At 44.2% G+C, this 13,580-nt stretch overlaps 1 protein-coding gene across 5 annotated transcripts in view; it reads left to right on the forward strand.

Moving 5' to 3' along the window:
- Window positions 1-13,580, forward strand: part of MLLT6 (MLLT6, PHD finger domain containing) — a 92,368-nt gene that overhangs the window by 866 nt on the left and 77,922 nt on the right. For all 5 annotated transcript variants that reach the window (XM_019550252.1, XM_019550254.1, XM_019550255.1 and 2 more), the window contains exons 2-3: window positions 4,211-4,290; window positions 11,684-11,738. In XM_019550252.1, coding sequence (XP_019405797.1) covers window positions 4,211-4,290; window positions 11,684-11,738 — 135 coding nt within the window. The remainder of the gene's footprint in view (window positions 1-4,210; window positions 4,291-11,683; window positions 11,739-13,580) is intronic.

Genomic DNA, 13,580 nt, shown 5'->3' on the forward strand with positions numbered 1-13,580 from the left:
CGCGGCGGCTCCTGCGCTGCGATGTCGCCCGCCTGGGCTCCGGGGGGCCCGGCCAGACAGCGCTGACCTCTGGCAGCTCCTCCCGCTTCCTTCCGGGCTGCTGCCGGCTCCCGCGAGCTGCCCCGGCCCGGGGCGCTGGGGCGGCTGCGGGGGGGAGAAGGCGGCTCTTGGCAGGCAGGGGCAGGGGCTGCGCTGGCAGATGGTTAACGTGGGGCAGGAGGCGGAGGAGGGGTGAAGCCAGCTCTCCTGGCCAGGGCTGGTGCTGCTCCCGGCCGCACATGGCTGCGGGCACTCGCCCCCCCGGGCCGCATCCTCCGAGGCGGGGAGGAAACAACCCCCCTCGCCTCCCCCCACCTCCCTCGAGATAAGGATCATTTGCATGTTTAAATCACTTCGCACTCGCGCAGCGGGCTTGGACCGGAAAGTTTGCGCCGTCAGATCTCGGAAGCAGCCGAGTGCGTGTGCACGTGTGTGTGTGCGTGCGCGTGTACGCCTATCCATGTGTGCATGTGTCTGTGTTTGTGTGTATACGGGTGCATATGTACCGGTGTATATATTTGGGTATACACGTGTGTACGTATATAGGTATATATGTGTGTGTCTCCATGTACATGTGCCTATGCATGAGTATATGTGTGTATGTTTTATGTATGTGTACCTGTGTATATATTTGTGTATACATGTGAGTATATGTGTGCATGTGTGTATACATGTATGTATGTGTGAGTGTATGGGCACATGTGCCTATACATGAGTATATGTGTGTATGCATGTGTGTATTTGCATACATGTGTGCGTACATGTGAATGTGTGTATGTGTATATATGTGTGCACATGCATGCACATGTGTATGTGTGTATATATGTGCGTATATGCAGGTGTATATATGTGTGTATGCATGTGTGTATGTATATGTATGTGTATGCTTGTGTGTGTGTGTATGTGTGTGTGCATGCAAGCACATTTGCTTTGGTTTAGTTTAAATCCAGCAGAAGGAAAGAGGCTGCAAAACTGAGGAAGTGCTTGCTTGATAAGGTTAAGCAAAAAGCATCTTGTCTCATCTGGTATCTGTCAGGTTTTGGATCTATCCCGATCATGTCCATATGCCAGTATTTATCTATCCTTTTTCTGTAGGCAACCCCCTGCCCATATCACCAGGCAAAGCCAGGTGTGTATGTGTGCGCACGCACGCGTGCCCTTCCCTCAACTTTAATAATATGCTGCGTTGCTTTGAGTTTGGAGGTTGGGCTTTCTCCTGAGATGCATGTGGTTGTCACATCCAGGCTCACACCTGTAATAAGAGCTAATTTGCAACCAGGTGAGCAAAGGGGAGTTAAACGGAGGATGCGAAGCTTGCAGGGGAAATCTCCTCAAAGGCAGAACTAATGCTCGGGTGTCTCCTGTCATAAAACAGTTTATTCCGGGAGGCCCTAACCCCACTCCATTCTGCTGCAAGTCCCTTCAAAATTACACCAGGTTGTTTTAACATCACTGATATAATTCTCCTGCTTCCCATTATGTGTTATACCAGAAGCTTCAAGATATTTTTTTCATAACTCATTACTGGATGGAAATGAAGGGCAGTGGCATCTGCAACCCCACTCCCCAGATGAACCAAGATGCTTTCATTTGCAAACAAGAACAGTGCTTTTATCCTTTCAGGGTGTCTCTGTTTTCAGGCCAGCACAGGTGTTGAGAGTGGTGTGTTTTCTATTAGCTGTGGCAATGGCAGAGCAAGCATATAGCATTTGATTTTGGTTGGGCTTGCAAAGCATTTTTTATTTAAGAAAGTCATAGTCATGGAGCAGCCTATTAAATACACCCAGCAAGATCTTTAGAACTTGGAGGCCTCCGTCAAGCGCTAGTAACTTCAAGTATATCCTAGATGAAATCTGAAAGCATTATTCTTTCCCATAGAGTTGGCATTGTGGTGTGGTTTTGGTTCGCTTTTAATTAACTCTTACTGAGGCAAAATACCACCTGTTAATCTGTTAGTTTCTCTCTTTGTAATTCCTGAATATTGGCAAAATCATGTTTAGTGTTTGAAATAATCTCCTGAATAAAACAAAGGGGCAAAAAGCTATTTTTGAGCTGAGTTCAAAGCTTTGCATTAAAGCTAGGTTATGATATTTTTTGCAAAGAATCATGAACATTTAGTTTCTTCCCTTCCATCAGAATTCTAAATGTCAACAAAAATCTAATCAAAATGGAAAATTAATATTTTCAACTCTGTGCAGTTGTTATTCTTCCTTCTTTTCTTTCTTCTTGAAGCAATGGGTATGGAAATGAATGTCTCCAGCTGAGTGTCTGCTTCTGGCCTAAAGCCCGTTGCTAAAGATGGACCCAAGGCAGGCTCCTCTATCACTGCTTTTATACAGTTTCTATTTTCTTATGTGTATGCCTTGGCTCATCGTTGAGTGAGCCAGCCCTTTTGGTTTAATTCCATCACCACATTTTTTTTCTGGTTCACATAAAATCACAGGCATTAGAGAGAGGAAAAAAACCAACTGGGGTCATGTTTGTCAATCCCCAAGGGACCATCACAAGATTGCTTGCAGCAATATATTTTCAGATGCTCTGTCGAACCTAGTTTCAAATATCTTGGGCGACTGGATTCCACCCCAACTGTCAGCTCAGATTTGGAGCTGGAATAAAGAGGATGTAATTTGTTCTGTCTTAGTGGCTGGAGCATGAATTATTTTACCCTTTACCCCTGTCTTTTCTTTGTTTCTGTAGCTTTAAACCCACCTGCTTTAGTGGCACTGGAGCCAGCATCGTCTCAGAGTCAGAAGGTCCTTCAGGACCCATCAAGGCCATTCCTTGGCTGGGTTTGGGAGGGGGTGGCTGAAAAAGTCAGAATGTCCTCAGGTGACACTACCAAACCTTATACAGGACTAGTAGCCCAGAGTTTGTACTGTCCCATCATCACAGAAAGGAAACAGGCTGGTTATGAAAAAGAGAGAGCTTTTGTTTGCACAGAGATCTAGCAACAATCAGTAATGATGGCAAAACCAAAGACTGCTGGGGGAAAGCTTTGTTCATATTTGCCTGGATATGAGCTAGAGGCTATTATGTTAAAGTGGAACCTGCTCCCAACATTGCTCTGAAACAGCCCAAAGTTGGTGACCTTCCAGGCATGCTGCAAAAAGACATCTGTTGGACATGGCTTATGGAAAAGTCTAATGTTAGGTTCTTACAGTAATGAAGGGGTATAAAAGAGTATCTGTAGGTGTCTGGCTGGCTGAGTGCCCATTAAGATGATTCCTTTCATGCTGCTGGGATCCTATTGTATTGCTAACAATAGTTAGGGTGCCTACAGCCTTGGATAGGCATATTTTTAATTACCTTGAATCTAATAAATAAAGTGGGAACTGGCAGGGTTGAAACTGGTTAGGACAGGGAGCAAGAAGCTATAAGTATTCTATCTACCCTATTCTGGCAGAATCAGAGGAAGGTTCCCCAAAGAACTCAGCTTCCCTTTAGGCTACATTTTCAGACATTTTCTTCATATTGGGGCATGAAGTCTTTTGATAAAAGTCTGGCTAAGAGTGTCATCTCTGCTGAGTTTTGAGCATTTTGGAAAATGTGGTCACTTTTTTAGGGACTGAGCTCTCCTGAAAATCTAGTTCCCAGCTGTGGGAGCTTGGTTGGGTTTTTTTTGTCTTTTGCCTCCCCTTACCTGCCCAGAGCTGCTGCTACTGAAGATTGTCTGGTTCACTGATGAAGGGATGATAGGGGTTTTAAGACCTGGGTTATAGTGCAAGCTCTTGTGCAAGCATAGACAAGTTACTGGTATTTCACTATTCTGTGCCTATGTGGACTGGGTGAAATTCTGCAGTCTGTATTACATGGTGGGGGTCAAACTAGGTGTGCTAATTGTTCCTTTTAAGCTTCAGATTTGTTTTGGGCTGACTTTTTCCATAGTACTCTAATCTGCAGGTGTGATCAAAGCCAAAATATGTTCTGTGAGAGACTTGTGATGGCAGGAGAGGGAGCTTGGTATTTTGAGAGGGTAGAGTTCTGCTGCTAGAGGATAGGGGTGCGGTGGAGAAGCTACTGTTTAATGTTAATTTATGATCTTGTATTACAGTCCTGTTGTTTAAAGCTTTGCTTTGGCTGGAGCATCCCCTTTTTATAATCATAGAAAACAGTATATATTCAATGAGCAATGAAAAATAAGCCATATGACCATCTCCTACTTTTCTTTCAGCTTGCTATGGAATTGTCCAGGTTCCTACTGGACCCTGGTTCTGTCGAAAATGTGAATCACAAGAGAGAGCCGCCCGGGTGGTGAGTATGAGCCATACTTTGTCCTTATATTGCATAGACTATTTTTTTCTCCTCTGTTTCTTGGGAAAGCAGTGTGTAGTTCCCTGGTGAGGGCTGCAGTGTACAATTACTCAGGAGAGTCAGGTTCAACTCCAAGCTCTGTTCCTAACCCTGGGCATGACCCTAGGCAAGTCATTCTGTCTCCTCACCTATCCTGAGCTGCCTAACTCCCTTGTTCAGTTTCCCTGTTTTCTAGTAAGCAAAATTATATTGACCAACATTTGTGCAGTGCTTTGAGATGCAGGGGTGAAAAGTGCTGCACAATCCTTTTTATTAGTAGATTGGTAGGGGCCGATAATCTTTATCTCTGGCCTCCCAACACCCCCCATAGATTATGGTTAGTTTCTAAAAAGAGACCCCCATATTTCTTTTTCCCTTTCGTCACCCCTCCCCCCAAGGTTGGCAAGTGTGGGATGGTTGTGTGCATGCATGGGTGTCTGTGTTCATGTGTGGATGAAGCTGACATAGTTCAGGTAGTGTGTAAGACTATAGAAAGAATTCTAGGCACCTTGCCCTCAATTCAGTTTGAGGCTCAATAGCAACTTAGTGTCCTACAGCACTTTACAAGGGCTCATTAATTAATTCTGGCATCACCCTTGTAAAAAGAAAAAAATCAGTAGGGCAGGGGCTGTCTTTTAGGCCTTGCTAAATCACGTGGTTTTTAAAATGATTTAATTAAATTGGTATAAAGCCCCCATATAGACACGCTATTTGATTTAAGAGGTTTTTGTTTTGGTTTAGCTTAAACATGTTCCTAGAAGTCGTCTATGTATCAAAACTACCAACTGAAATTAAATTAGCACAAACCCATCTGAGGACACACTTATATTGATTTAAAACTAGTTACATCAATTTAGCTTGTCCTTGTAAATAGCAACAAGTTAACCAATATAAAGCAGATTTAAACCAATTTAAGCATCAAAATACAACACTGTATTTGTTTGATTAAATCAGTTTATAATAACACCTCTATGCAACTTGAAGTGGGGATCAGACCTTACAGACTCAAGTATTTGTTGATATGAGAAAATTGTACTCATTTAACTTTGGAGAAGTGACCCCAGGAATGAATTTACATTGTACTAGTGACTCTGCACTGACTTCTCATGCAAGCACTCTTACAAGTACATAAACAAGCTAACGCAAGGTAAACCCAGGTTTGACTTTACAGTGTGCAGCTATGTTGTGATAGTCCAAGGTAAACGAAAGTGAATATAAGGGGGGCAAGGTATCTCATATTTACTGCTAACACACTGTAATTTTACACCCTGGCTTACCTTGTGTTACCTTGTTCTTGTGGCCTTATCCTAGGAATTAGTTTAAGCTAAAATAAGAATGTCTGCATAGGAGCTTACGCTGGGTTAATTAAATGCATTAAAAAAACAATTTAACTGCTGTGACTTTTATGTGTAGAGAAGTCCTACGCAAACAAATGTCCACACTGCCTTTTGGACTGGAGTAACTAAATTTTAAATCACATATTTCATGAACCTAAGTAGATGACCCTTTAATATATATCTGTATAGCACCTAGTACAACAGTGCCCTCAATTCCAAGTGGGGCCTATATAAACTACTGCAATGGAAATAATAACTCTACTTGTTTTACTGATGGATACACAGAAATGAAGTGATTTGGCAAAGGTGAATAAGTGGAAGCATTATGTATAGAAGTTATGCCTCCTGGCTTGAATTAGCTCATACCCCTATTAGAACTGGCAGTACGAACAAGACCAGACTCTCAGACCCCAGGTCTGAGCACTGAGAAATGCTGTTTTCCGTGGTAAAGCAGATGAAATATGCCTCAGGGTGGTTTAACATCATGCAAATTATTTCTTAGCAGAGGGACAGACTGGAATGGTAATTTTGATTTCGTGTCCCTCCTCCGCCCCCAGTGCAGAAGAAAGGAAGCTCTACTATGTTTGTTACAATTCAAACAATGTCTAAGCTGAAATAATGCATGCACACACAAGTCCTCCTCACCTGTGCTTCTTGCAAGGATTGTAATATTTCAGCAGCAGTATATGCCCTTCAACTCGCCTTCCAGACATCAAGAGGACAAAGGCCCTGCAGGTGGTTCCTCATTTGACTCGCTCTCAGTGAAATCTGTTAGACAATGCGTGGTGGGCTTCAGCGATGCCATTCTGTCGTGTGACATTCCACCATAATAACTGGACAGTGATAATCTTCCTTTCTCGGAAGAGCTGGAGATGATTTCCTATCCAAATCCTTCACCTTTTGAGTCAGACTCCAGCAGTCATAGCAACAGATGCACAGATGGGTAAATACTTAGAAAGAGTCTAGTCCTTTGATGTAGGAAACAGTATGGTCAGAACAAGGGTACTGAGTCAGCTCTTATGACTCGTATGCTTAGGTCTGAGTCACTTTACCCACTGCAATGCCTGGTGGGTAAGTTAGTCTACCAGGACTCAAGAGGAAAAGGCTTTGCTACACTTCTAAGGTGCCACTGCATCTATCTATTGGCTGCCCCGTCTGTAAAAAGAGAAGTATTTGTCTGTGGAAAGTGCTTTTACAGCCTGAGATGAAAAATACTATTCTATCTGTGCAAAGTATTGTTTTCCTAGTGGCAGGATTCATTGGCATTCATATCTCACTGACAGTGGCTGGCACTCTCAGCTGAACTCCACTGAGAAATAACAGTCTCATCGTACATTGTGTTTAATCAGTTTTCTTCATAATACGCTATTTTCCTCATATGCGAATATCAAAGCACTTCACAACATTGACTGACTTCATCAAAAACCTGAATGAAGTAAATATTAATGCCTCTGCTTTACAAGGGAACCTTGGCCCAAGGAAATAGTTTGACACTTTCCCAGTGTTTTACAACTAAAGTTACCTGAATCCCACACCTCTGCTTTGTCAGCTAGACACCACTTCCTCTCTGGGAAGAAAACCCAGAAGTTTCCCAGTCACTGAGTTTAACCACAAGGTTATATAGCCCTGTCCAAGGGAAGAAAAAAAACCCAGAAGTCCTACCTTCTGTTTTAATCAACAGGCACTTCTCTTCTCCCAGAGCTAGAAAGAGAATTCAGGAGACTAGACTAGACCATATAGGTTGAATAAAAGGAAAAGGTATTGTTAATCCCCCTCCTCAAATGATCAGGTCTCTAAAGGATGCTGTGGACATTATTGTACTTACAGTAAGCAACTGAAAACCCATCCATTTTGTAATCAAATTGTCTAGGAAGCCCAGCAAGCTGCAATGGCCAGAGGGCACTCATGTGAGGGGATCATGTGAAGGCTTTAGCTGTCATTTAGAAGCAGGGCTATTAAAAGTCTTGTGTGGGGCCTACAGAGCTGTTAACCCCTCTTGTTACGATCAGAGCTTTGCTAATCGCGTGGTGGGAGAGCTGCTTTGATCTGAGGGGCTGGGGGGAGAGTGGAGGGGCCTTTTCAAGTGCAAATTTCTTAGTACAGTGCTGTAGTTAACCCCGTTGTTCTTCTATCTTGGCTTTGCCAGGCTTTCCGCAGGAATCCTGGGAACAAACTCTAGTGCCCTAGCAGTCTGGGCCTAGTACACAGCTATGTGAAAATGCAACCTATGGCTATTCATATACCAAATCAACATCCACTGGCAATGGTATATTTGCAGTGGGGACACTGATTGCTGATGGAGTTGGCCTGCTTCTTATTTCTAATTATTTGCTATAATTTCACATGGATTTAGTAAGGACAAAAGCCCTAGCGACTCTATTTTCCTGTTTGTCTAAAGCACACATACAGTGTAAGCCAGAGCAGCAAGAGGTACCTGTATTTTATTATTTTTACTACAGTAGTGCCTGAGGGTTGAAATCAGAGGTCTGGATCTTCAAGTTGCTAGGTGCTATGCAAACCTGTAACACAAATAATAGTTACATTGTAGGGTGGGTGCAAAACACAAAGCCAACCAGAATAGCAGCAACATGCACACAGTTGCTGTGGTGCAAAAGGCAATGCTACCTGCATGGTAAGGGCAATGGAGAATCAGGCTTTAGGAATTTATCTACCAGTATAGCTGTCCTGTTACAAACCCCTGGTGCTGACATAGCCTGCACTGATGCTACATGACTTGCATCTTATTAGAAGTGGGCTAAACTGCCCTTGTGCAAATTATGTTGTACCTTTTGTAAACTGTGTCTACATGTGGCAAAATCCCAATGGAGAAGATACCTCAGGCCTGTTCTAGCGGCAGTACCTCAGGGGGCCGAGAGGAGTTCAGTATTTATGCATGCTTCAACAATGGCAGTTTTTGCTGAGGACTCTAGTACAAGGCAAATTACAAAGTGTTATGATGAATTGTGTAGCTCAAGACATCTGCTCCATAGAGCAGTGAATCACTAGAGCTGGGTAAATACAACAAATGCAAACAAACAAGAATCTCATATCCATGAATATTCACTGCGGTGCAAACCACTGGTTCATTTTGAGAGCATCCAGAACTAGAGCTGCACAAAAATTTTCTGTTGAAACAGTTTTGTTAAAAAATGGCTTTTTAACAAAATGGACAATTTCCCCAAAGCGGTCTGTTTGCAGGGATATTGTCTGAGTTTTAGTATTTCTGCCAAAGCCCAATAAATTAATCAACAAGAATGAGAGATACTTTTCATTTTCATTTACACTGTAATGAGGAAAAAGAAAATTCTCATCCGGCTTGGTCTGTGACCCCTCTCCACAAACACAAGAGCAAGCCAGGAAGACTGTTCCCTATCAGGAAAAGAGTCACCGGCACAAACGAAGGCACCTAAATATCTAGGCCAGAACCATTTTCATAACCATTTTGAAAGCTCTTTGTGGACCTTGGATCATCCAGCCATGGAGCAGCTAAAGTAACATGTGACCTATGTGTCCAGCCATGTGATACAAATAATCAGATACAAATAGCCAGGGGTAGAAATGAGTGTGGAAAAAGAATGAATATCTGGACTCACCTTTGGTGGGACGCTCGAACAAATGCTGTGTGCCTGGTGGGAGGCAGGGGATGCTCAAGCAAATGCTGTGTGCCTGCTCGAGCAAATGCTGTGTGCCTGAGGGAGGTTGCATAGTGGAAATGTCATTTACTCCCGTTGTCCTCCCTGGCCATTGCTTTCAGCCCTATGAGGGGTGCATTGCTGAGCAAATCTCTGATCCCTCATGGCTACTTTCCTTGCTGTGTGGCAGGGGAGGGGTTTGGGCAGGTGTCCCCTCCCTTTCCAGCCTGTCAGCATTTTCTTGACAGCTCTTCTGCTCATGGGGGGTTCCTGATCCCCATCCCCTCATGCTCTCTTTTGCCCCAGTGGCCTCCTCATTAGTGGGATTCCTTTTTCTGCTTTCCTGAAGAGGCAGAGACAGGCAGAGATGTGAAGCTGGCCCAGAAAGTCTGTTAAGTCTGTGGGGAGGATGAAGCTGACAGCTGGGGCTTGCGTCTGGGAGTGGTGTGGAAACAGCTCAGGGCAGAGACATTATTCTGCTGTCCCCCATGGCAATTCCTCTCACTGAGGCTGGGGCTGTTGAGCCAGTCTTCGCTTTCCTTGTAAACTGACCCAGGTTATTACAAGGGCTCAGGGTGGGGGGCTTTCCTCCACAGCTGTGTTGTTCTCAGGGGCCATCCATCCTCTTCCATGTGGGCTGTCCTTTGCCCAAATGCACTGTCCCCAGCAGCCTGGTTCCTCCTCCTTCTTCAGGGATGTACAGCAGACCGGGAAGGCCATCAAAGCAGTTGCAAGGAGGGAATTGGTGGCTGGGGCCCGTGTCTGGGAGTGCTGAGTGGATGGCTCAGGCCTCTTTTCTGCTACCCTCTCAGCCCGCCCTTTCACTGTCTGTTGGGCTGGGCTCGGTGCCCCTCGCCACAAATTTGTATTACTTCTGGGGCTGGGGTCTTTATGAAGCAGTTCCTCCACTTCTGGGGGGAGGTTTCTGTGTTCCCTTTCCTTTAAGCTCATTTCACTCTAGAGGCCACCCCCATTTTACCTTTCCCCCAAGCACAAAGAGTTGTGAAGAGCAGGCCCAGAAAAGAGAGCGCAACTCATCCAGGGGTATCCTGGGCTCACCCCCTGAGGTGCCACAGTGATCAGCTGGGGGAAAAGAGGGAGAAAGGAGCAGGTGACAGCCACTGGACCAGTTGCAAGTGCAGGGCAGGGCTTGCTCTTCTCTTTTGTTGCATCTGGGTTTGAGTCCTATTCTTGACACCACCCTGCAAGAAGGGTGAAATTCAGCCCTGTGGTAAGAACATAAAGTGTAAGCATTATTTACAGGGGTGTTGACCCCAAGCACTCAAACCACGAATCAGGACCTCCAAAATTGTAATATTGCTTTAAAAATCATGATATTATTATTGTTATTGTTATTATTAATGATGATGATGATTTAGGCCTCTTGCTTTTTGCTTTCTGAGTTATGTTTTCCAGTTTTTCTTCACTGTCCCAAAAGCTAAGAGCTGATATTGAAAAGAAAACCAAACCAAAAAACAATAAACATATATAATCCTCTGACTCCAGAAGGTGGGGCATTAAGGTAGACACCATATCTCAGGATGCTCCTGATAAAAACAAAGCAAGACAGAGCATGAGTTGGTCATGTATTGGAACTAAAACAAAATTCTAGCACAAAAGGGATGATGTGTGTATAACTTCAGCCCAGTGGGAATTGAGTGACACTTTGACTTTCTACCCAGGGATGAATATAACCAGCGAAAATGCCCAAAGCAATGACTGCTGAGAGCATTTTGCAAGTAATGTGCAGCTGGGAAATAGCATCGTAACAGCCATTATATTTATACAAATAATTTGTGATAATTCATGAATAGAAAAAGGAGCAAGATTATTTGAATGAATTGTTCTCTGTGGATGGTTTGCATGTCTTTGAGCTGGGAGCAACCAAAGTCATTTCATATGGCCCACCAAGAAATAACTTGTGATGACTACTGACTGAGGTTGGACTAATAACCAAAAAAGACCATATCTTCTGTGCTATTTTTTTTCCGCCAACCGTGTTATCATAGCTGAGGCAGAAGAAAAGTGACCGTGAGTTAAATCCTCAGCCTAAATCCTCAATATAAATCACCATAGGACTCACTGAAGTCAACTGGAACCTTACTCATTTACATCAATTGGGGATCTGGGTCCTAAGCCTAATGGTTTAAGGGACTTCCTGAGTGTAACTGCAGCAGTGGTAGTGTAGATACAATAGTATCTGGCTCTGCTGTGGAGTAGCCTCCTCACCCTTACCATTTACTGTCCTTTCCTTCCTCTATCTCCCAGAAAGAACTAAAAAACACCATTCCTGTAATCCAGCTGTGCACTAAATGAGATAACTTCTGTTTCCACCCTTTGTTCCTGAGAATCATTCTAACATTGTTGTTTCTGCTTGATTTCAAGAGATGTGAGCTGTGTCCTCACAAAGATGGAGCCCTAAAACGGACTGACAATGGAGGTAAGCACCCCTGCCTAGAGCAAGCAGCCTGTTCACTCGTGACTTGCTTGCTAGGATTACAGCAGCAACTGCTGCAGAGTAATGGTAAAGGGCACAGCAATTACTGTATCTATTGTCCATGGCAATGGCTGGTCCTCCAGAAGAACAAGAGAGACTTCTTCCCTTTCCCACAACACCTCATCTTGTATTATTTTTTAAGTGTAATTCTGTTGCCTAGATATTTCTTTTCTTAACCTCAGCTTGGTATTGAACCTTAAGCATGAGGGTTTGCTTTCATAAGCTTTGTCCTAGCTGCTGTCACTGGAGAGGCTGCTATTGTTCATATAAATAAATACACAACTTATTAAGCTATTCTTTTGCATGGTGTGATGATGAGTTCCGGAATACAAGGTCTCAGCATTGTACGGGAGAGAAGGGCTGTCCAGTAGAGTTAAGAGGGGAGTTTATTCTCTGCAAACTATTTAGTCCTCACTTTCTGTCCTGAGACTTCTGGCAAGGTAGCCAGCTGATGGTGGGACAGGAAGATCTCTATGGATAGGAAAGGATCATAGGAAAGAAAGCAGGGGTGGATAGAGACCTGGCTAGTAATATTGGAGATGTGGGGCTCTGTTCTTAGCTCTACCATTGGGCTACTGCATGACCTTGGGCACTTAGTTTCTCCACCTATAAAATGGGGAAGATGACCTTTGTGAAGTTGTTTGAGATAAGATATCCTTTGTAAAGTAGTTGAATAATATCTGGATATTATTAGTGGCTGTTCTGATGGTGGTCCAACCTAGGCACTTGTCCTCTAGGAACTGGACTGAGATCCTGCAACTCATAAGCATCTCTAGAACACATTGTCTACATCTCAGTGCCCTTTGAACCGCCACTTCAGAGTCTCCTGGGGAAATTCACTGCCCTGAGCTTTGGGCTGCAGATGTCATAAGAAAATCAAGGTTGGGAAAAGGCAATGACAATAACAAAGGAACAGAAACCAAGCAAACAGCTGTTCAATCTGGCAGCAGAGGCATCTGGCAGGAGGGTCAGTGCCAGTCCCAGAGCTGACCTGTCCAAAGCATGGGGAGTAGTTCTTGCCCCAGACACAGCTAGTCCTTAACAAACTGGATTAACAGTGATAGCTCTGGCTCATGCAAATCAGGAAGGATGGGTAGTACCTGTGCTGGTGTTTGTAAACCTCAGAGTGAGAGAAAAAGAGAAGCCAAGAGCCCTGCACCAGAGAAAGCTGTTTCACTCTACGGCATTTTTCTCCCCTCTCACCAGCTCTTGCTGCCTTGCAGCTTGGTTTTAGTTACTACAGCTTGCACCCAGTAGTGTAATTAGTTCTGCAGTTTGATCACCAGCTTTCCAAAACTACTTTATTTTATTGCAGTGCTCATGTGCTTTCATCCATTGCACAGTCCTTCACTCACCCCAACATATGTGGAGTCAGGTCAAAGTGGGGGAGCTTTGCTTTAATGTGTTTCCAGTTTAGAAAGGAAGCTCATGAGAGCCCCTGAGCTGCAGAGAAAGGACACTACAGGTTGCAGGAGCACCAATTAGAGCTGGTTAAACTAACTGCTCTGCCACAGTGCTAAGGGCTTGACTGCAACAGCCAGAGTTCTATGTTGGGGGATCTCATTGTAATAACATTTCATAGATTTCATAGACATTAGGGTTGGAAGGGACCTTGGAAGATTAAGTCCAGCCCCCTGCCCCAGGAGCAGGAAGTCAGCTGAGGCAAAGGATCCCAGCAAGATAAACACCCAAATGTCTCTTAAAGGAGCCCAGAATAGGTGCTTGCATCACCGCTGGAGGCAGTCTGTTCCAGGCCTTTGGGGCTCGGACAGTAAAGAAGTTCTT

This window comes from Crocodylus porosus, unplaced genomic scaffold (assembly GCF_001723895.1).
Source record: "Crocodylus porosus isolate Cpor-Errol unplaced genomic scaffold, CroPor_comp1, whole genome shotgun sequence".
Classification (NCBI taxonomy): Eukaryota; Metazoa; Chordata; order Crocodylia; family Crocodylidae; genus Crocodylus; species Crocodylus porosus.